We start from the raw sequence: 21,796 nt of genomic DNA, 5'->3' as shown, positions 1-21,796 counted from the left end.
CCATGAAAAAGCCTTCTTAAAATTGCTTCAGAAGAAGGTGTAGGTCTTTAGCTGAGTCTTCATTCAGCTTTTGTATTTGCAGGTCAGTCTTTATTTAGCTTATTTGCTTCCATGCTCTCTGCATTATGAGCTTTACTAGTGTTCTGGGAATGAATCTTTGCTAGTAAAGGCTTGAAAGTTTTGAAAAGAGAAGACAGTGAAAACTTCACTGATCTACCTTCTGTTGTGCTCGGCTTTCACATTTCTGTTCACTTAATTTTAAGAGCTCTTTACTGATCTGTGCATTTGGCAGTGTTTCTCACTGAAGTAAAGCTGGAGCCTGGCTGAATCTTTATGTTAGTGTATTAAAAATTATTAGGACCTCTCAGGTTAGGGAATGTTACCTGGCTGCATGAACTAGTAGTTGAATTCTCAGTGAGGCTTATGAAATAAAGCTAACAAAAGGTTTAGATAATTGGCTTTCTTCAGAGTCTTTTTACTAGACTTTTCAGAATGCAGAAAGATTTTTCTGCTTTCCTAAGCTTTTTGATCCCTAGAGCTACATAGCTTTTTTTCTATAAACCTTGCTTGAGCTTAAGTTCTTGTTTTAGATGTACTGAAAATACTTCACATTTTTTCTATCTTTGCTTGCACTAAGACCTAATATTTGAATGCTTTTTATTTTGCTGAAACACAGAACAACTGGTGAAAGACGTTTTTAGTATGTCCTATAAGTAACTATTTCACTTATTTTACAACATGACTTATGGTGCATTGTAGTTGGCTACTTTGTCTTGTGTATTTTGTTTTAATATTTGCAGACACATTATTGATTCTTGTTCTCACAGGCAGTTGAACTACAAAACAGGTTATCTGAAGAATCCAAGAAAGCTGATAAATTAGATTATGAATGCAAACGACTGAAAGAAAAAGTAGACAGCCTCCAAAAAGAAAAAGATGTAAGTGCCAAGGTTATTTTTTTGTTAGTAACAATAGCAACTTTGTATCCTTTATAACACAGAGATATGGTATAGTTAGCCATCTTTTTAAATTAGGAAGTCTTTTTTCCTCTAAAATTTTCTAATGTTTGTGTACGAGATACTTTTTCAACCTGAGAATTGTACAGCAGGGAGTAAAGTGACTGTACAAAATCACATGCAACCCATTTTTAAGAGGAAAAGCTTTCATATTTGGCATCTGAGGTTGTTTCCTTACCATTTACCATGACAAAGTTAATAAGTACCCAGGGTAATTATTATGTATTCTGAAAAGTTATTTACAACAGAGTTTCTGCAGTATCATCCTAGAACTAAATTCCTGTTGTGTTTTTTCCCTAAGGCATTCTTTGAGGTGCCATCAGCATGCTTCTCTTTGTGGAGTCATCACTAATGTAGCAAGAGGCTTAGTAGCTGTATATAGTTGTATAGTAGTTGTATTCAGGGCGATCTCACCTTTTATGACAGCTCCTTGTTGACATATCTTGTACTGCCAGCGTGGAACACACAGGGTAGATACCAATCTATCCCCTTCCTCTTGTGTCATTTGCTGCTAGTGATTCTGCAATAAATGCTCTGTCTTCTCTTGCCGAGACTGATCCTTCAGACTTCTCTTACACGCTGTCATTTCTCAAGTTAATTTCAGCTTGTTTCTTAGGAATGTATATACAGGTGCCTCAAACTACCTAAAATCAAGGTCAGCAACTGAAGCTAGCAGTTTCTTAGGCATGTTTTAATTATAAGTCCATTGATCCAGCTGTCAGAAATGGTTGACTTTTTCCTCACTAGTAATTTTTCACATCCAATTATTTCCAAGATTTCCAAGCCCAGCACTTAAATATCATTTGAACTGAAAGTTTTCAGTTTCTTTACATTCATAGGCCATTGGTTGCCGTTTTTTAATTAAATTTTCAAGCTCTGGTGGACACTTGACCTTCACATCACTTCCATCTGCCCTTCAAATCAGGCTTTAATGTTCATAATAATTGTATTGGTATTGTGCTTTGGCTTTCTTTCCTGCTTTTTATTTTTAAATTGGGATTTTTTTCCAATTCTTTTATGTTGGACAATGGTGAAGTTGTTTCTGTGGCTTATCCATGGCTCAGTGGACCATTTCATCTTGCGCAAAGGATCTGAATTGCAGGCCATTGTCGTATAGTGTTTTGTTTTACCCCCTGGCAAATAGCTATTTTTTGAGCTGGATGTTGTTTTTAAGTACATTCTTTCAAATGGATATGCACGTGTGAGAAGTAAATTATAGCAAGAAGTCCCTTATCACATGAGTTTAATGATTCAATGTCTGTATTACCTACTCTTTCTGTTCTCTGTTGTCAATACGTATGGGTAAAGTAGTGCACCACAGGTCACAAACTAAGTAGTGGTATGTTGTCAGTTATATTTTGGAAATAGTTACTGAAATTGACTTTATCTTTTTCCTTATGTTCTGGCAAAGCACGGTAGTGTTTGATATCTTCATTAAAGTAGCTTGGAATTTTACCTCTGTGGTATGTTTTAAGTACTAAGATAATTATTAAGCTGCTTGTGCTAGTGAAGCCCTAGAGCTTTTTCCAGTCACTAAAATATTCTGGCATTTGGTAATCAGCTGTTAGTAAAATGAAATGCTATCAGCCAATACAACTCCATACCTAAACACATACCTAATGGTCTGCCCTGGACCATCTACTAATACTAAACATATCTGATTTTGGAGCAAATTATAACTTGAATCATTACATAGTAGCCCATTTCTTCACCTTTTTTTTGACTCTTGGCAACCTTCTGGACAAAAACTTGGTGCTATCTGTAGATTCTTTTTTTTTTTTTTTTTTGCCAGAAGAGTACTTGTGCCAAATTGAAAGAGTATTTGCCTGATGCTACTGAATAGCACATCTGTCTGGATCCCAAGGTGATCCAGTCGTATTCTTCAGTTTTATTTGGACCAAGTCTTAAGCAACTGGTTTTCTTTCATAGCCAAGTGCTGGTGATTGACAAGGCCAGCTGACACGCAGGAGGAATGCTGCATATGGAAATACTGCTCACACTTTCACTAGTGAAAGACAAACAAAGTGAAATAAAAGCAGTTTGTTATATTGACTCTGTACTTACCTGCTCGTTATTTCACTCCTGGCTGAATCTTGGATTCATGGTGAGGGAAACATCTGTGGTCTCTCAACTGACTTCCATTTTTCCCTTGGAATCAGCCACAATGAAAGGAAAAGGAAAATAGCTGAGTGGCCACAGTGGATACTGTTTACTACCCCAGTACCAGAACTTTGTGTCACTAATATCTTGATTTTGTAAGCTTATACCCCTGCTATTTTTAGTCCAATAAGATCACCAACCCTTCTCCCAAAAAAACTCCAAGCCACTGTTCTGGTGGAATATATAATACTTACATTTATTCTGTTATTAAATAGACTGACATAGTTTAATTTGAGAGTAATTTCTAGAGTTCCCTTAAATTATTTTTAAAATTTTGAGGGCTGTTAGAGATGTATTTGTACTGCCAAGACTGATACTCATTCTCTTTCCAATTACTCAGAGATTAAGAACAGAAAGAGATTCTTTGAAAGAAACTATTGAAGAACTTAGGTGTGTACAAGCTCAGGAGGGTCAACTCACCACTACAGGTAAAGGACAAATCAAGAGATTAAATGCTTCTTTTCTGAAGTGTACAGGGGTTTTCTGTAGAGTATTGAATGTGCTTTTGTTTAGCACAGAATAAATTTAAGTTCTTATAAAATCAACAGTGAAAAACTTCAACTATTCATAGCTTCATAAGGAAGCAAAAGCTTTGAATGTTATTTCAGTCAATCAAAAATTCTAGTCTCCTCTCCAGTGGGATATTTTTATAATGTGTATCTGATTTCTATGTAGTTACGTGGTTTTCTTTAGAGAGATATTTTCTCATGATGTTTCCTGTGTCGTAGTTCATTTGTATGTGTAGTCTTGTGTACCTTTGTAGTTCTTAGATAAGATAATGAGCAGGAAATAAACTGCAACATTTCTTCAGAATGGATAAAATCAGACAATGGTTTACCAAATGAAATATTGCTTGTTTGTCCGTCTTACTGTAGCCTGACTTTGTGTCATTTCACGTTGTCTAGCAATAGTCTAAAACTTCTAGAACAATGTCTACTTCTTGTCATGTAAAAAAGTAAGTGGTGTGCATTTCCTTACTCAGGATTGATGCCTCTGGGAAGACAAGAGCCTTCAGACAGTTTAGCAGCAGAAATCATTACTCCTGAAATAAAGTAAGTTAATACATACTTTGTTTTACTGACCTCTGCAATGATCAATGGCAAGTTGAACATGAGTGAGCAGTACCCTGGCAGCCGGGGGTGGCAACTGTGTCCTTGGGAGCATCAGGCACAGCATCACAGCTGGGCAGGAGAGGGGATTGTCCTGCTCTGCTCTGCACTGGGGCAGAGTCCTGTGTGCAGTTTTGGGTTTCACAATATGAGAAAGACATAAAACTCTTAACATCCAAAGGAGGGCCACAAAGATGGTGAAGGGCATTGAGGGGAAACTGTATGATGAGTAGCTGAGTTCACTTGGTCTGTTCAACCTGGAGAGGAGGAGACTGAGCAGAGATCTTATGGTGGTTTCCACCTTCCTCATGAGAGGAAGAGGAGGGGCAGAGACTCATCTCTTGTCTGTTTTGACCACTGACAGGACCCAAGGAAATGCTCTGAATTTGTGTCAGGGAAAGTTTGGATATTAGAAAAAGGTTCTTGCTGTTGCCCTGTTTTGGTTGTCTGGAGCTTGATGATGGTACCAAAAGAGTTGAGTATTTATAAGTAAGAATTAGGGGAAGACCACAAGGCAGATATTCTGGTGGATGTGTTATAGACCACTTGCCTAGGATGCAGTATACTTTAAGCAGCTGGGAGAGGTCTTGAGATTGCTGGCCCTTCTTTTTATGGAGGATTTCAACACCAGATGGCTGCTACAAATGCAGCACAGCAGAAAGAGATCAGTCTAGCAAGTTCTTGAACTGTGTGGAAGATAATTTACGAACCCAGCTGCTGAGCGAGCCAGCTGGGGAAGATATGGACTCACTGTTTATGAACAGGAAAGGACTGGTGGATGACATGATGATCAGAGGCCATCTTGGGCAGAGCAGCCACTGAATGAGAGAGTTTTTGATTCTCAGAGAACTGAGGACAGAAGCCAGCAGAACCTCTAGTTCAGACTTCTATAGGGCAGACTTTGGCCCATTTAGGAGTCTGGTTGACAGAGTTGCTTGGAAGCCAGTCCTGAAGGGCAAAGGAGTTCGGGAGGGCAAGAAGGAACTGTTCAAGTGCAGGAGCAGGCTGTCTCCGTGTGCCAAATGATGAGCCATCAGGAAGACTGGCTGGGCTGCACAGAGCTTTGGTGACAATTAGGGATAAAAAAGATTGTATCATATTTGGAAGAAGGGGCAGAGCCGCTCAGGAGGACTAGAGAGATGTTGTGCCATTATACAGGATGAAAAATAGATGGGCCAAAGCCCAACTAGATCTTATTCTGGCTATTACCAATGAAAGACAATAAAAAAAATAATTCTATAAATGCATTCACAATTAAATGAGGGTTAAGGAAAATCTCAATCCCTTATTGATTGCAAGGACAACCATACATAAAGGACAGTGAAAAGGCTGATCTACTTAAAGCCTTATTTGCCACGGTCTTTGATAGAAAGACTGCTGATCTGGAAGACAGATGTGAGAAGCTGAACAGAGCTTCCACGATACAGGAGGGAACAGCTATGCCACTTAGACATCTGCAAATCCATAGGGGTGGGTGAGATCCACTGAAGGGTGCTGAGGGAGTGGCTGCAGACAGGTGTTGCAAAATTCACTCTGAAACAGTTTTTGATTGCCAAGTAGAGTTTCTCAACTTGCTGCTGTAGCAAGTAGAGGGAAGAAAGAACCAGGAGGCAAGCCAAGAGGACAGAGAGTGACTGCCTGAGTGCTTCAACTTTTAAAGAGCCCAGGGCACCCCCCCAGCCCCTGTCCCCCATTCTGTTTGCCAGCTGCAGGAAGAGAGTAACAATTTTGGGCACAGATAGATATGGAATACAGTAACATTTTGATTTACTCAGGACAGTGTTGACCTTCTGGAGGGTTGGAAGGCTTTGCAGAGGAATCTGCACAGGTTGTATCTGTGGGTGGAGGACAACTTAAGAAGTTCAACATGACCAAGGGCTAGGTCCTGCCCTCGGGTCCCAACAACCTGTATAGTGCTGCAGACTTGGAGGAAAGTGGCTGACAAGATGCACAGTGGGAAGTAATCATAGAGTCATAAAACAACTTGGGTTGGAAGGGACCTTAAAGATCATCTCGTTCCACCTCCACTGCCATGGGCAGAGATGCCTTACAGTAGACCAGGTTGCTCAAATCCCCATCCAAGCTAGCCTGGAATACTGCCAGGTATGGAGCATCCAGAATTCCCTTTTCCATTGCCTCCAAACCCTCAAAGTAAAGGATTTTTTTTTTTTAATACCTAATCTAAACCACCCTTTTTCTGTTTAACACCACTCTCCTTTTTGTTGTCTCTCCATGCTCTTGTAAAAAATCCCTCTACAGCTCCCTTGTTCACTCCTTTCAGGCACTGTAGGGCTGTTCTAAGGTATCCCTGGTGGCTGATCTACAACTCTCTCAGCCTGTTTTCAGAGTAAAGGCGCTCCATCCCTGTGATCACCTTACCGGCTTCCTCTGGACTCACTTCAATTAGTTGACATACTTCCTGTGCTGGGACCCCAGAGCTGGGTGCAGGGTTCCAGCTGGGGTATCACCAGAGCAGAGCAGAGGGGCAGAATCCCCTCCCTCCCCTGCTGCCCACACTGCTCTGGATGCAGCCTAGGACACGTTTGGCTTTCTGGGCTGGGAGTGCCCATGGCTGGGTCATGTCCAGCCTCTCACCCACCAGCACCCCCAAGTCCTTCTCCCCAGGGCTGCTCTCCATCTGTGCAGCACCCAGACTGGACTGATACCAGTGGTTGCCATAGGCCAAGTGCAGGACCTTACACTTGGCCTTGTTGAACCTCATGATGTTTTCATAGCCCCAGTTCTTCAGTTTGTCCAGATCCCTGTGGATAGCACCTGTTATTCTGGTGTGGATTTGGTGGTCTTGGTTGACAGCAGCTGAACCAGAACCACTGAACCTCCAGGGGGCCAAGAAGGCCAATGGCATCCTGGCCTGTATCAACACTAGGGTGGCCAGCAGGACCAGGACAGGGATTGTCCCCCTGTACTTGGCACTGGTGAAGCTGCATCTCAAGTTCTAGGTCAAGTTTTGTATCCTCTCACTACAGAGAAGGACACTGAGCATGTCTGGAGAAGGACAGTAGATCTGGAGAAGGGCCTTAATTCTCTAGATTTAAGTCCTATGAGGAGCAGGAGGTTGTTTATCCTGGAGAAAGGAGGCTCAGGGGTGGCCTTATCATTCTCTAGAACTGTTTGAAAGGAGGTTGTAGCTAGGTGGGGGTTGGTCTTTTTTCCTAAAGCTGTGCTGACAAGGTCTAGATTGGATATTAGGAATCATTTCTTCACCAGAAGGGGTTATCAGGAATTGCACCCAGGGAAGTGGTTGAGTCATCATCCCTGGTGGTGTTTAAAAGATGTGTAGATGTAGTGCTTAAGTGACATGGTTCTGTGGTGGACTTGGCGGTGCTGCGTTTATGTTGTATCTTGATGATCTTAAGAGTCTTTTCAACACAAATGATTCTGTGATTCTGTGTAAACAGCCAAGGGTTAAAGTGAGTTGCTCAGATTTATGCAGTAGTTCAGTAACAGCTGAGATGACAGTCTTCCTTCACACTTGGTATTAAGTTTTGCATTCTCTCTTCTCCCTGTATATCTGTTGAGCTGTACTGTCAGATCTGATGGGGGGGCACTGAGGTAATTTCCTTGTTTTCTGTGTTCTGCCATTAGAACTCCTTAAATTGGAGTTGTATTTGGGGGGTTGAAGATACGCTTGGTGTTGCAGTATCTTCCTTAAAAAGATGATATTTATGTTGTTATTTTATTTCCTATGGTAAACTGGTTTGTTTGTTATAGATATTTGCATTCTTTTTTTTACAAAATTGTGTTCTGTGTGTTTAGGGAGAAACTCATCCGCCTTCAGCATGAGAACAAGATGTTAAAATTGAACCAAGAAGGTTCTGACAATGAGAAGATTGCCTTGTTGCAGAGCCTTCTTGATGATGCAAACTTACGGAAGAATGAATTGGAGACAGAAAACAGGTAAGAAATTTTGTCCTCTGCTTCAGCTGACTTTCCTACAGCCATCCCCAGGAGAATAAAGATATAGATTTTATGGAATCAGTCCTGTGAAAGGCCACAAGGATGTGATTACAGGACTGCAGAGTCTTTTGTATGAGTGAAGTCCAAAGAATAGAGACTATGTAGCCTGGAAAAGAGAAGGCTTAGGATACATCTTATAAATTTATCTTATCCGAGGGTGTGATGGGAGGATCTAAAGAAGGTGGAAATAGACTCTTGTCAGTAATACTCAGTAAAAGGGCAAGAGGGTGTGGGCAGAGTTTAAAACACCTGAAATTTTATCTGAATTTAAGAAGGTACTTTTTTTTTCACTGTGAGGGCTGCTGAACATTGGACTATGTTGCCTAGAGAGATTGTCTGCATTCTTGTCAATACTTAAAATTCAACAGGACATGTTCCTTGGCAGCCTTCTCTAGCTGACCCTGCTGGATTGAGCCAATCAGCATACAGACATCAGGGGGATCAGACGAGGTGCATCAGAGCGCGCCACAGTATTTGGCTGATAGTGGTGTGAGGCTGCTTTCTATTTAAGCTTTGAATCTGTTCTTTTTCTAATCTTCACCTATCTTCCCCTTCAACTGGGGGAAGTGCCTGAAGCCTGAAAAAAGTAAATACTGCACTCACCTTCAAGAAGGGTAAGAAAAAGAGTATGAGGAACTAGAGAGATTGGTCACCCACAACTCGCTTTTTGGAAATTGCACAAAACAAGTCTATCTGGAATCAATTTCCAGCCACTTGAGGGACAGGAAAGAAATTGGCAAATGTCAGCCTGAATTTATTCAGAGTAAATCATGCCTAACTAATCTAGTTATCTTGACAATGAGATGACTGCACACGTGAAGAAAGGTGAAACAAAGGACAGTACTTAGCTTTAGCAAAGCCATTGATAAAGTGCTCCATGGTATCCTTATGTTCAGAATGGCTAGATATAAACCAAATAAGTGGACAGTAAAGTGAGCAAAAAAATTTGATTGGATAGTGATCAGACAGCCGAGCCTAAAGTACTATTGTCAGTGAAATGAAACCCAGCTAGCTGTCAACCAGTTCCTCAGACATCAGTACTAGTGCTGTTCATCACTTTCATTGACAACTTCACTCATGGCAGGGGCAGCACTCATAGCGCGATTGAAAATGGTACCACTTTGGGATGTCCTGAAAGGGAAAGTTGTTATTCAGAGGAGCTCAACAATCTACAGGAATTAACTGATTGAACCCCCATCCCTCGCTTTGGAGCAGCTCTGCTGCAAAAGCCCTGGTGTCCTAGTGAGGGGCAAAGGATCTGAGGACCTTGCAGTTGACTGTGATCTGGACTGTCCTCACTGAGGTGCAGGCAGTCAGTCTGGGAAAATGATTGTTCATGTCTCATCAGTACTTATCACATCTGGACAGAGCATATAATTTTGGATTCCTCAATGCCACAGAGATGTGGATGTGTGCAGCAGAATACTGCTGAGAGACACTGGAATGTGTGGGATTAAACTGACAACTGGGTTTATCCAAGCCAAGGGAAAAGTGACATAGAGAGTATGATTGCATCTGTCTGATGGGAAGGTAGAAAGAAGGCAGATTTGGGCTCTTCTCAAGAGATTCTTAGTGGAAGAATGAGAAGCAACAGACAAAATATGGAGTATGGGTCCAAGCTCTCGAAGACAAGCACAAAGAGACTGTTAGACCTCTGTCCTTAGAAGTGTTCAAACCTGGTACTGGATATGGTTCCCAGCAAGTACGCCTGCTTTAAGGAGGAAGTTGGATCTAGGCAACCTGTGGATATCCCTTCCAGCCTACAGGTTTACACAGTTCTGTAATGGTGCAAAAGCATAAGCTAGCAGCTCTCACACAGTAAGACTGACTGTTAAAAGATCTTCTTTCATGTATATAGAATTAATTTCTGCATGCATTTATGTTGTCCTTGAGGAATATGAGAATGTTCTGGATGAACATCTGGATGCTATAATCTTTGGAACTGCTGTAACTTTTTTGTGAGTAGTTTACAGTATTGCATTTTCTTGTGTAGATGATCTGAAAGCACTGGGCACTAAAAATCTGAGACTTCCTCTTGCAGTTTGGGGGTTTTTTTCTGAAAAACAAATATTGTCTCTTTCCTAGACTGGTAAATCAGAGACTTCTGGAAGTACAGTCGCAGGTTGAAGAACTACAAAAATCTTTGCAGGATCAAGGTTCAAAAGCTGAAGATGTAAGTAGAAATGTACATCAAACTTACATTCGAGTAGTTAACATTTTTGAAACTTTCATGTTTTTGTAAATTAAAAAAAAAAAAATAGTAGAAGAATGATACAGACAGAGATTTCTAATAGTTTTATGTACTTACTTGTATGCTCTTACCAATAAATTGTGCTTCTCTAACTTGGTTGTAAGACAATTGTCTAGAATAGAAAACCATCCTATGTAGAGAAGATGTCACACGTTTTATTTGAATAATTGTGTCGGTTGCAATAGAAAACTCAGCATTAAAATTACTTAATTAAAATAGACAGCTTTGCAGGGAATTGAGGAAATGTTGCTTCTCCATGAACAAAGTATCTGAAGTTTTGGGTTTAATTTTCTTAATGAAAGTTAAGGCATTTTCAGCCATTTGAAGGTCTGTAATTCTTCATGTAAATGTATCTCAGAACGAAAACAGCCAGGCAGGCCAAAACAAAACAATCATTTAACTAGGTGTTGGAATTCAGGAAACTTAGATTTAAGATTTTAAGTTAATACTCGGTTAATAAACAGCAAGTCTGAACACAAAACAGTGACACCCCTGTATTAATCCTGGCTCTAACACAAAGAAAAGAAGATAAGAAAACCAACAATTAGGCCCTCAACGCAACACAGCATTTTCTGTTTCTGTATGCACAATTAACTTTATTCTAAATGTAAGAATACACGTTGTAACTGAGTTAGTGTGGAAAACAACTTTCAGTCTTCCACTCAAAAATTGTTTATTATCTCCTGTATTTCAAAGAAGAAGCTCTTGAAAGCAGTGATTGTTGGACTGTACTTGCAGAGTGTATGCTCACGATCTCAGTGTATCGTGTTGCTAATTGGCAACAAACTGTAATGTGCTGCTTTCTATTTTTGTGGGTTTGTTTTAACTAACTTATATGGAATAGTGAAAGTTTTTTAGATGCTTGTGTTCATTTAAGAGTGTGTTAAATTTAGTTTACTCTTTTAATTTTCAGAATAAACTATATGAATGTTAAACACGTAGTTGATTTCCAGCAAGATTATTTTCCTGAATAAATTTAGAATGTATTTTAGAAGACACGTTAAAATAGGTTTGTTCTGAGATGTTCTTTATTGTCTTGATTATTTGCCAAAATCTTTTCAGCGTGAACAAAAATATGAAAGAATTATTCTCAGATACTGAGTATTGTAAATGATCCCTGACAAATTGTATTCAGCTTTATTTACTGCAATTTTAGTTGTGTCCCTTTTTGAGGCTCTGGTTGGGGCAGTAATTTAGAGCATGTCTGGACTCATGGCTTCTGTGTTGGTCTCACCGTAGCAGTGGTGATTTATAAGCACTGATTCCATGGCCTGTTTTGCTGAGTTTGATCTGTAGGATTTCATTTACTCTTAAGGAAGAAAAAGAGTGAGTGTAGACTCAGGGAAGTGTTAAAGATGCAAGAACCTCGTGGTCTCCTCATGCAATCTCCCTTCTAAAGCAGAGCAAATCTCAGAAGTTAAACCCGGCTGCTCAAGTAGATCAAAGTTGTGCCGAGACTTCCTGAGTTATCTGTAGGATAGCTATACAAAAAGAGTGATTCTTCAGAAACATACAAAAAAGCAACAGAGCATACAGTTCACCAGTACATAATTTTTGGCTAATTTCCTCTTTTTTTGCTGTTTTTCTGCATGACAATGCACTGAAATCTGTATTTTTATGTACTTATACTGTAAACGTGTTCAATCCAGAAAATTGACACTTTATTTTAATTCAGTCCAGAAATGTATGGTGAGAGTTCAGGTTTGTTTTTTGTTGGTTTTCTTTTTGTTTGTTTTGGTTTCTTTTCTTTTAAGTTTTGTTTGGTTTTAAAGCTGAAGGGTTTTTTAGATATGCCCCAAAAGATGTAGAGGTAGTGCCATAACCCAGGCAAGTGTCCTTGCAGTGTTACGTGCTGTGTGTCAGGGTCCACAGGACAGTTTTGATTTTGTATTGAAGTGCAGTGGAAGGCAGCTCTGTGCCGTTGGGCCTGTAATGGGCACTGACACATTCTGTTGGGATGTATGTTTAGCCCATCCTGAGTGTTACCTTGCTGGCCAAGCAATGGCCTCCTTATCGCCATCTGTCAGACTACAGAATTAACTCAGATGTGTCTGGTGTGCTCAGAATAGGCTTGATTCATTTTCCTCTAGAATGCAGTAGTCATGTGAGGCTACTCAACAGTTACCTGAACAGCTTCGGCTACATCATTTGCATGTCTTATCACTGTCTTTTATCATCCTTGTTCTCCTGTTCTCTGCCCTAATCCTTTCCTATATTGAGACCTCTGCCCCACTTGTTAAATCCATCACACACCTAATGTTTTTCATAATTTAACATATGCAGTCTTGGCCTTACGTGCTGTTACTGATACAACACCTCCCTAAAAGGTCCTCAGAACTATGTTAGCCTCTTCAGTTAACCATAAAGTTCAGCCACTTTTTCATTTGGTGAGGCACTGGAACAAGTTGCTCAGGGAAGTTATGGATGCCCCATCCATGGAATATTCAAGGCCAGGTTGGAGAGAGCTCTGAGCAACCTGATCTAGTTGAAGGTGTCCTTGCTTGTTGCACAGGGTTGGAGTGTGTGACTTTAAAAAGTCCCTTCCAACCCAAACCATTACTCTCAGCATCCTTGAAATCTGACCATCCATCATGGTGCTATTTTGTAACTTTTATCACCTTACAGTGTTACCGATCTCATCCAGCAGACTTCTACAGTGGTGACCCATAGTTTCCCATACCCTGCTAAATTAGCTTAACCTCAGGCCAGAACCTAGCCATCTGCCCCTAACCTTAACTTCTAAAATTAAACCAAATTTTGCCCTGAAAAAGCGGACAAACTTGTTCCTTTGGCTGATGTAACCATGAAAGGAACTTCAAGCAAAAAGGCTTTTATTTCTGTAGTGTTTAGGATACTCATCTTCCTATGAGAGAACAACAATTATAATTACATTTTAGATTTGTATGAGTCTTTAAATCTTACTGATACTGCAAAAATCCCAGAAGTAATGTTTGCCCATTTTAGAGTGATCTGTTTGAATTTATCTGCCAAGTATATACAGGATCTTGGAGCACCTAGAATGGCACATTTAACATTTTATTCTCTTTTCTAATCATGTGTTTTGGGTCAATTAATATGGGTAAAGTAATTTCAGCTTCTTTTAATTGTTTGGGCTTTTATCACAATTAGTTTCTTGCTTGTGAAAACATGATCTACCTAGCTGGGAGATGGGTTACTCCCTCAACAATGCAGGTACTACATAAATAATACACAAGTGGAATCAGTGTTGACTAGTAGTTGTGGCTGTTTCAAGATAAATCCAACTGCAGTACAAGGATGCAAAAAAAAAAAAAAATTCCTGAGTTCAGTTTTGATTTTGTTACCTTAGGGAAATGGGCACTGCTTCCAACTTTCTCCCTTTCTTGTCCCAGCCAGCCAATAGTCCCCTAAATGATAAGACATAGTGGTGGGGACAGTTCAAATGATTTATGACTGATAGATGCATACAAATATTTTTTGTTACAGAAAAGGTGGTGTTGCTGCAGTTGTTCAGAGGACTGGAAAAGAAAAAAGCCAAATGGTCAAAACCTGCAGATCCTTAGCTGCTGCAAATTTCTGACTGTGAAGTCAGTAGAGCCATATTGACTTGTTTTTATGGCTCCCCACCTTTCTTATCATGCAATAAGAAAATCTCTTCTGTAGTAATGAAAAAACATGCCCCAGGAATGTGATCAAAGACAATATTTTGAAGTATAACCAAACTAAAAAGCTTTTTGAGTGCACGAAGTCATTTTTTCTCTTAGCAAGGTAACTAAATCTTTGTTGAAAGAATATTGGAGAAAAAACAATGAAGTAATTTTGTTGATGATTTTATCTTACATTCTGATGGTGTTGTGGACCATCAGTCACATGTTAACCCTCCTGTGGGATGAATACTGTATAAATACAAACTAAAAAGGCAGTTGCAGATTTAAATACTCTACATTTGCTTTGTATTCAATCAGTGTGGCAATAACACAATTCAGCATCACACCACAAAAACACCTGCATCTTTTAGTTCTGGTTGTAGCCCAAGAGACTGGCTATTTTCCTTGGTTTTGTTAGTTGTATGAATTTTATTCTAAAATTACTTTCCAAAATAGCAGTTATTTTCCTTTGGAATTCTGATTTAAACACAATGATTTGCAAATGTGCTTCTTTATTATTTTTATATTTTTGGGTTTAATGACATGTTTTAGAAAATGTAACAAGATGAAATTGCTCTTGAGAACACAGGAAGAAGTTGCACATGTGTGAAAAATACATAGCTTTAACTTTTTCTGTTCATGACTTTCTAAATAGTTTCTTCTGTTGGCTGCTGTTTTGCTTTATACTAATGTCATCTCTGTTTCTTGGCATGGGCTTCTGCTCAAGGCTATTGTGAGTATGGCTTTCTATTTACTTAACACTACTTTCAGTTCATAGTCATTTGATTTCGGTTTTTTTTTCCTTTTGAAAGATATTCACTGTGTATAAAGTGAGTTTAAAATCTAAAAATTACTTCAAAGTTTTTTTTCAAAGAGCTTATCTAAATGTGATTTAACTAGAAAGTGGAACACTGTAAGTTGTACAGTGATTTTTATGTGTCTGTAATCACTAAAGATAAGAAACACAAAAAAGGTGACATTTTTGCTACACTGCAGTTAGAAATACTCTACTCCTTCTAGCTTCTGTGGGGATGGGAATTCACTCCAGCTAATTTGGTATGTCTTCATGCAATTGCAATGCAATACTGATTTTTGCAAAAAGAGGACAGCTCTTGCAAATTTTGCTGCACTTTCCAATACGAAGTACTGAAAAAATTAAAACAACTGCCTTAGAATTCTGTCATCTATAGATCTTACTTTTATTGATCTAGTTCCTGGGAAAATATTTGTAAAGTTCTAAAAGGGTTCTAATTTTACTAAAGTCACACATCTATGATGAGAAAGGTTGCTACCACAGAGGCTTTACAGTTGTGAACTAAAACTGAAGTTAAAAAGTTGGATTTTGGTTAGAATGTCGAAATTGCATGTTTTAAAATAATTTTTAAAATATGTTAAAGCTTCACAATACATTAAAACAAAGCATTTAACTTTCTATTTTAGTCAGTTCTTCTGAAAAAGAAACTTGAAGAACATCTGTAAGTATTTTTGTTTGCCTATTTTGTTTGCAGTTTGAAATTATGTGTTTTTCTATATAGTAAGAAGGCACACAGTCATTAATCATGGATCTGGAAAATATACAACTAAGAGATTAGATAACACAGCAATATTTGGGAATCTGCTTTTCAGATTCTATTTTTCCCCCATAGAAAACCATTGTGAAAGTAAGAGTGAAGAGGGAGTCATCATTTTGTGTTGGGTAGAAAACTGTGCTTAATATTGTGCAAATCTTTCCTCAAGAGGACTAAGTAATTTTTTTCTGAGGAAAGCATGTTAATATAAACAAAATTAATTTGTTTACTCTTAGATATACATGGTGGTATAGAAGGTAATGCTTTTGGAAATGCTGTGATTTTATTGTGCTATTTTTGCACATCTTTTACTTCCCTAAGTGTATTTGCTTTTTGACTGCAAAAAGAAGTTTTTGTTGCCTTTGGGTTTAGCTGTTCTTTCCTCAATGTAATATCAGTTATGAGTATTCATTTTACGGCCTCACTGTACAGTTAACTCTTAAGTTCTAAATTAAGTATGGTTACTGACAAAGTAATTGTCTGCTATTGCAGTTCTCCATCCAGAACAATGTTTTTCATCTTACCTAACAAATATTTCTGTAGTAATATTGTCACTTTGTTCTGCTCTGCAGGAAAAAACCCCAAGCATTCCCTTAGAAATAATCTCTCTCTGAAGGTTTTCTGTATGGCTTAGTGCTCATTTCAAGCACAGTAATACTATTGATGAGACAATATTTACTTCTGTGGTTTGTAACAGTGAGAAGCTCCATGAAGCTAACAATGAACTACAGAAAAAACGAGCTATTATTGAAGATTTGGAACCAAGATGCAACAACAGTTGTGAGTTACCTGTGCAGTCCATTTTTTTTCTTTATAAATTATTTCATGTGCAACATCTTTAATTATAATACCTAAAGGAGGTGTCAGGTAAGCAAAATGTATATTTTTAATGGAAGTGACATGTATGTTGTTAGTGTCTCTGGAAACTAGGGTGACCAAAAAGATGCTTTTAACCCTTGAAATGCATTTAGAAACATTGTAGAAACACTGTAGTAAAGAAATCATAGAATGCTAAGAAGTTAGAATGAATCTTAAAGATCGTCTAGTCCCAAACCCCAGTATCATTTGCTATAGAAATACCAGCTCACTGCCATTGAACCTCAGTTGTCCAGAACTGTCATGTCTCATAAAATCCTGTTTTAGAAGATCCTTGCTGTTTTCACTCTGTCATTTTTATTTCCAATGTATATTCCTTCAATGTGTTTTCAAAAATGTGTTGTAATTTGAACAAACTTTCTATTACTGGTCAAAGAGAATGTAAGATATGTATCATATTGCTCAGAGGGTATACAGAACACAGCATCTAGTTGGTTTTTAGCACATTATTGCTACATTTTTTTCAGAGAAGTAATGAAGGAATAGTCTGGATTTTTCAAAAGACTAGCTATTCTAGAACAAGGCAAAAGATTGTAACCAATGGCACCTTTTCTGGTTTGTGATAAAATTTTTATTTGTAGTGAGACGGAGGAAAAAAAGTTTTCTGAGATCTGAGAAGTTTTATAGAAGATGTAGAACTAATAGTGGCTTAACATATTCCTGTGCCAACACAGGAAAATTCTGTGCAATTAAATTGTCCTACTGATCTCGAGTGCTGCTTAAGAAAATGTGAGGGAGAAATGAAATTTAGTATATTCATGTTACAGTTTAGTAGATTTAATCAAGAGTTGTGCCTCTAAGGAATTATTCCTCTTACATAAAATAAGAAAAAATCGTATTTGGCTGTATTACATGCCAAGATATTATAGTAGCTGTAAGTCATTAGTAAACCCGTTTTCTAAATGTGTTCAGTGACAATTGCTTTATGATTTAATTTTATTTGTTGTAATTTTAAAAAGCAAAATTATGTCCCAAAAAATCCATTTTGTGAGATTTTATAAAATTACATATTTTAATGTGTTTCTGAGCTGTACAGTAATTAAATCTGTGATATCTGCCACATCAGGTTTCTTATGTCAATTTTTCTTAGCTGAAATATATTTTAGCTGTGTCTTAAGTGTCTGTTGTAAAACATAAAAATATGCATAGTATAATGATGTTATTTTCCAATGCATGCATCTTTTGACATAAAGCACTTAAAATTGAAGAATTACAAGAAGCTCTACGGAAAAAAGAGGAAGAAATGAAGCAAATGGAAGAACGATACAAAAAGTATTTGGAAAAGGCCAAAAGTGTAAGTAAATGTGTTCCACGTTAATTATCCCTGTCTGACAGAAACTGTATTACATGTCCCCTCCATGGGAATAAAAATGAAGGAGGGATTCATATACACACTAAGTTAAAGAGAAGGAAGCTCCATTGATTATTGTCTTACTTTTTTAGTATTTAATATGGATTAATTCTGCAGAAGGTTACCCCATTTTTGAGACTTTTATTGATGCTTTTTTGCAGTAAAGTGATCTTTTTGTGTATCACCTTAAGTAGTTGTTAGGTTTCTCTGATGATGTTCAGCATTCTCTTTTGCCTTTATTGTTTAATATATGCTTCTGTCAAGAAGGTGACTAATATTAAAGTATTGGGAATATGGTTTTACTCCTAGCTTTGAAATGGCAATATTATGGTATTATACTTTGCTATTTTGAGTTTCTTAAAAGCATATCAGTGTCTTTAAATGCATATCATTACATTGCAATTTGTAAGTAAGTTCCTAATTTGGCAAAGCTTTATGCTTTCTTCCTTTACTTCTGAGGAGTTTCCTGAATTATTTCTTGTGAAATATCTTCAGGAAGTCTAAACAAATTTCTCTGTCCCCCTGCCTCACCATTTTATATTGGTTATTGTGTCTTAGACTATATTCCACTGAAAGACAGCTTTCCCTTTTCAGTAAGATCTGTTTATTTGTGTGTGCTGTATTACTAAAGTGTATTTTATATTACAGTAGCATTAATTAGTTAGGTTAACTTTTTGTAGTCTTTAAATCAACTTCCATTTTATTTGTGTTTGGTTTGGGGTTGGGTGTTTTTTTTCCCGTTTTTGTTGTTGATGGGTTTTGGTGCAGGATTTTTTTTTGTAGAATCATTATAGTCTTCCACTATGGAAGGTGTATCCAGGCCTAATGAATATTTTCTTAGAAAAATTACATGCTTTTATAAAGTAGAATCATAGAATCATTTCATTTGGAAAACACCTCCAAGATCATCAAGTCACCTTTTGACTGATCACCATTGTATAACTAGACCATGCCACATCCAGTTCCTTGAACACCTCCAGGCATGGTGACTACACGACCTCCCTAGGCAACCCATTCCTATGTTTAACAACCCAACCTAAACCTTCTCTGGCACAGCTTGAGGCTGTATTGTCTCATCCTGTTGCTGGCTTAGGAAAAGAGGCCACAACCCCCACCTGGCTACAACCTCCTTTCAAGGAGAGAGTGATAAGGGTTCCCAGAGCCATCTTTTCTCCAGGCTAAACAGCCCCATCTCCCTCCGCCACTCCTCAAAGGATTTATATGTTTACCATACAGTAAAAATGTCTCAGTAAAATTTAAAGCATTGTTTTAATTCAGCATCTGGACATAACTCAAATAGGTAGAAAGATAAAAGATTAAGTCTATTTCTTTATAGCCAGAGGTTGTTAAAGAGGTTCAAGCCATTTTCTTTTAAATGCCTTAATAATTCAGGCATTTTGCTGGATTTGTTTTTGGTTTAGCTCTGTTTGCTAGCACTCTTGGATGACACATGCAAGTGTACCAGGTGTCCCTTCATCTTTTTAGTAGCATAACAATTATGGGTGTGCCACAAAGTGCTTCTTGGCTTAACAGAACTACCTAGAAGTTACAGCACTTGGTTCCCCAGGTAGGTGAATCATGGCAAATATCTATAAGGGACAGAAGCAGTCCTTTCTCAAGCAGGAGAACTTGACAGGCAGGAAAATCATATCTATTAAGACAGAAACCTTACAGAAGCTGTTTCTGTCACCATGGCTGTAAGGTAGTGTAGCCTGGGTTAAGAACTGCAAATGTGAGTCTGAGTCTGAACTTTTTAGGTATCACTTTTTCTTGTCAGTAGTTTTGTTTCCCAGTCCTGTTGAAAGAGGGCCCTGTTCAGATGCTCTAATATGTCACAGTTGATGAGAGGTAGGCATATTTTAAGTTACTTTTTAAAAATTTCTTAACCTGACTTAAAAGGTTTTAATCCTTTACAAGATTGTTTTTGCAGGATTTAATAAAAAACAAACTGCTTTTCTCTTGCAGGTTATCCGCACATTAGATCCTAAACAGAACCAGGGTGCTGCTCCTGAGATTCAGGCACTGAAAAATCAGTTGCAGGAGCGGGACAGAATGTTTCATTCCCTGGAGGTAGTAACCCTTGTGGTTTGTGGTAAAAACTCAGTGTTTTTTAGTTGGAGACTGATGCTTCAATTCTATTTTGGCTTTAATTATATGGATTTTTTGTTTTATAGAAAGAATATGAGAAAACAAAAAGTCAAAGAGAAATGGAGGAGAAATTTATCGTTAGTGCCTGGTACAACATGGTAAGAATCTCACAAACCTTTTAATTGAAAAGAAAAAAAACTGAAAGAAACTATTAATAGTGTTTGTTTCTGGTATGTTTATAACAGCATTCATTCATTTACAGTGTTTTTGTTTGAAAAGCGTTTTCCAACACACAAACACAGGAGCAAATACTTTTTAGTAATTTATCTCTGTGTAAGAGTATGTTCCTATAATAACCTTGTGGAAAATAAAAAATGAAGTGGTGTGCAGATGCTGGAATTGTTTTATAGGTTTTTAGTTATAAGTTTAGTATGGTTTGAACTTTAACCCTAGATAGGTAAGGCTCTCTGTCCTGGAATGTTCTTATCAGAAGTTGATAAGAGTTTCCAAGACAACCTAATCCTCTGCCTGGAGACTGGTCTTCCCATTGTCTTTTCCCCCATCCCAATGTATCTTCTCCCCCCTCCTGTCCATCAATCTCCCAGGCCCAAGACTTTCTGAGAGGTGTCGGCCAGTGGTTGGTGGATCCCCCAGGGACCCCACCCCAATTTACCTGATTTGTTAATGTTTGTGTATTGCAGTTGGCATTAGCCACCTTGCTTTGTTTCATTGGTTTGCAACTTGTACCCACCCCTGAGACTTCTGTTGAACAAAAACCGCTTGCAGACCAGGTCCTGGGTCACTCTCCAGAGGCACAGGCCTGGGACCAGGGACTGCCCCTGTGATCCCCAAATAAAACCTTTGTTCCTCGAGCCTCGAGAGTGTCCCCTCTTTCGAACCACGGCCGTGACAGCCAAGGCAAAGATGCTGTGGAGCCAAGACTCATTCAAGGTCCTGTTGAGGCGTATCAGAGCTAGCAGGGTGGTCCAGCCGAACGCTGGGCTGGCCTGGCCTGAGAGACAGATACGCGAAGCAACAAAGTTGTAATTTTCAAGTTTTAAAACTAAAAATTGCTCAGATCATTATTTTGTAATCCCAGCCCTTCACTGATACAAATTACAGTGCTCCAATTTACTTCGATTCACCACTCTCCAGTCTTCCAGTTGTTTCTAATGAAGGAGCACAATTAGAGCAATTCATGTTACTTGCAATTCAGTTGAAGTGGTCTGAGAAATGGTCCCTTTAAACTGGGTGCAGATTTAGCCCCATACAAAGAGTGAGGGCATCAGCAACACCCTCACTTAAATTATTCAAAGAATAAGTCTGGATAGAAGATAGGGTCTGTGCAGACATACAGCTTTTGCTGGGCCTGTGTATCAGGAGAGTTGTCACCCACATCAGATGTAGTCAAGACTTCCCTTTGGCAGACTGGTTGCATTGAAACTGCTCCTCATCTGTAACTTGGCATCTGCTCTTGACATCTGTAACTTTATTTTTTCATTCTGCTCCATCATAGAATTCAAATTCCTCCTCTCTGTATTCCTTTGGAAGTTTTCTTCTTACTTTTCTACATACTTCTTGTGTTCATGAATAGCAAGTCTAAACTCAAGCAGTGGTTGAATTGTTTACTTATTGAAGGTACTTTCAAGTGACCAGTTTCCTTGGCCAGTTTTATAACATTAGTCCCACTAACAAGTAGAAGACAAGCCTGAGGTAAGACCCACAGTTCAGTGACCTATCATGAACACTAAGATGATCTTGATAGCTTTGTCT

General features: G+C 38.4%; 1 protein-coding gene across 7 annotated transcripts in view; it reads left to right on the top strand.

Annotated features, from left to right (window-relative positions):
* The window catches only part of HOOK3 (hook microtubule tethering protein 3), an 83,303-nt gene that overhangs the window by 49,681 nt on the left and 11,826 nt on the right, over positions 1-21,796 (top strand). For 4 of the 7 annotated variants that reach the window (XM_083883669.1, XM_083883670.1, XM_083883674.1 and 1 more), the window contains exons 12-22: positions 828-938; positions 3,517-3,604; positions 4,159-4,228; positions 8,063-8,203; positions 10,349-10,436; positions 14,796-14,873; positions 15,581-15,615; positions 16,406-16,488; positions 17,778-17,878; positions 19,901-20,005; positions 20,110-20,181. In XM_083883669.1, the coding sequence (XP_083739795.1) occupies positions 828-938; positions 3,517-3,604; positions 4,159-4,228; positions 8,063-8,203; positions 10,349-10,436; positions 14,796-14,873; positions 15,581-15,615; positions 16,406-16,488; positions 17,778-17,878; positions 19,901-20,005; positions 20,110-20,181 (972 nt within the window). Of the gene's footprint in view, positions 1-827; positions 939-3,516; positions 3,605-4,158; positions 4,229-8,062; positions 8,204-10,348; positions 10,437-13,979; positions 14,712-14,795; positions 14,874-15,580; positions 15,616-16,405; positions 16,489-17,777; positions 17,879-19,900; positions 20,006-20,109; positions 20,182-21,796 lie in introns of those variants that run through there. The other 3 variants (XM_083883672.1, XM_083883671.1, XM_083883675.1) reach the window with 2 other exon arrangements.

This window comes from Zosterops lateralis, assembly GCF_965231275.1.
Source record: "Zosterops lateralis genome assembly, chromosome: Z".
NCBI classification, from domain to species: Eukaryota; Metazoa; Chordata; class Aves; order Passeriformes; family Zosteropidae; genus Zosterops; species Zosterops lateralis.
Note: the sequence above shows the minus strand (reverse complement) of the source record. Positions and strands in the feature narration are given on the sequence as shown.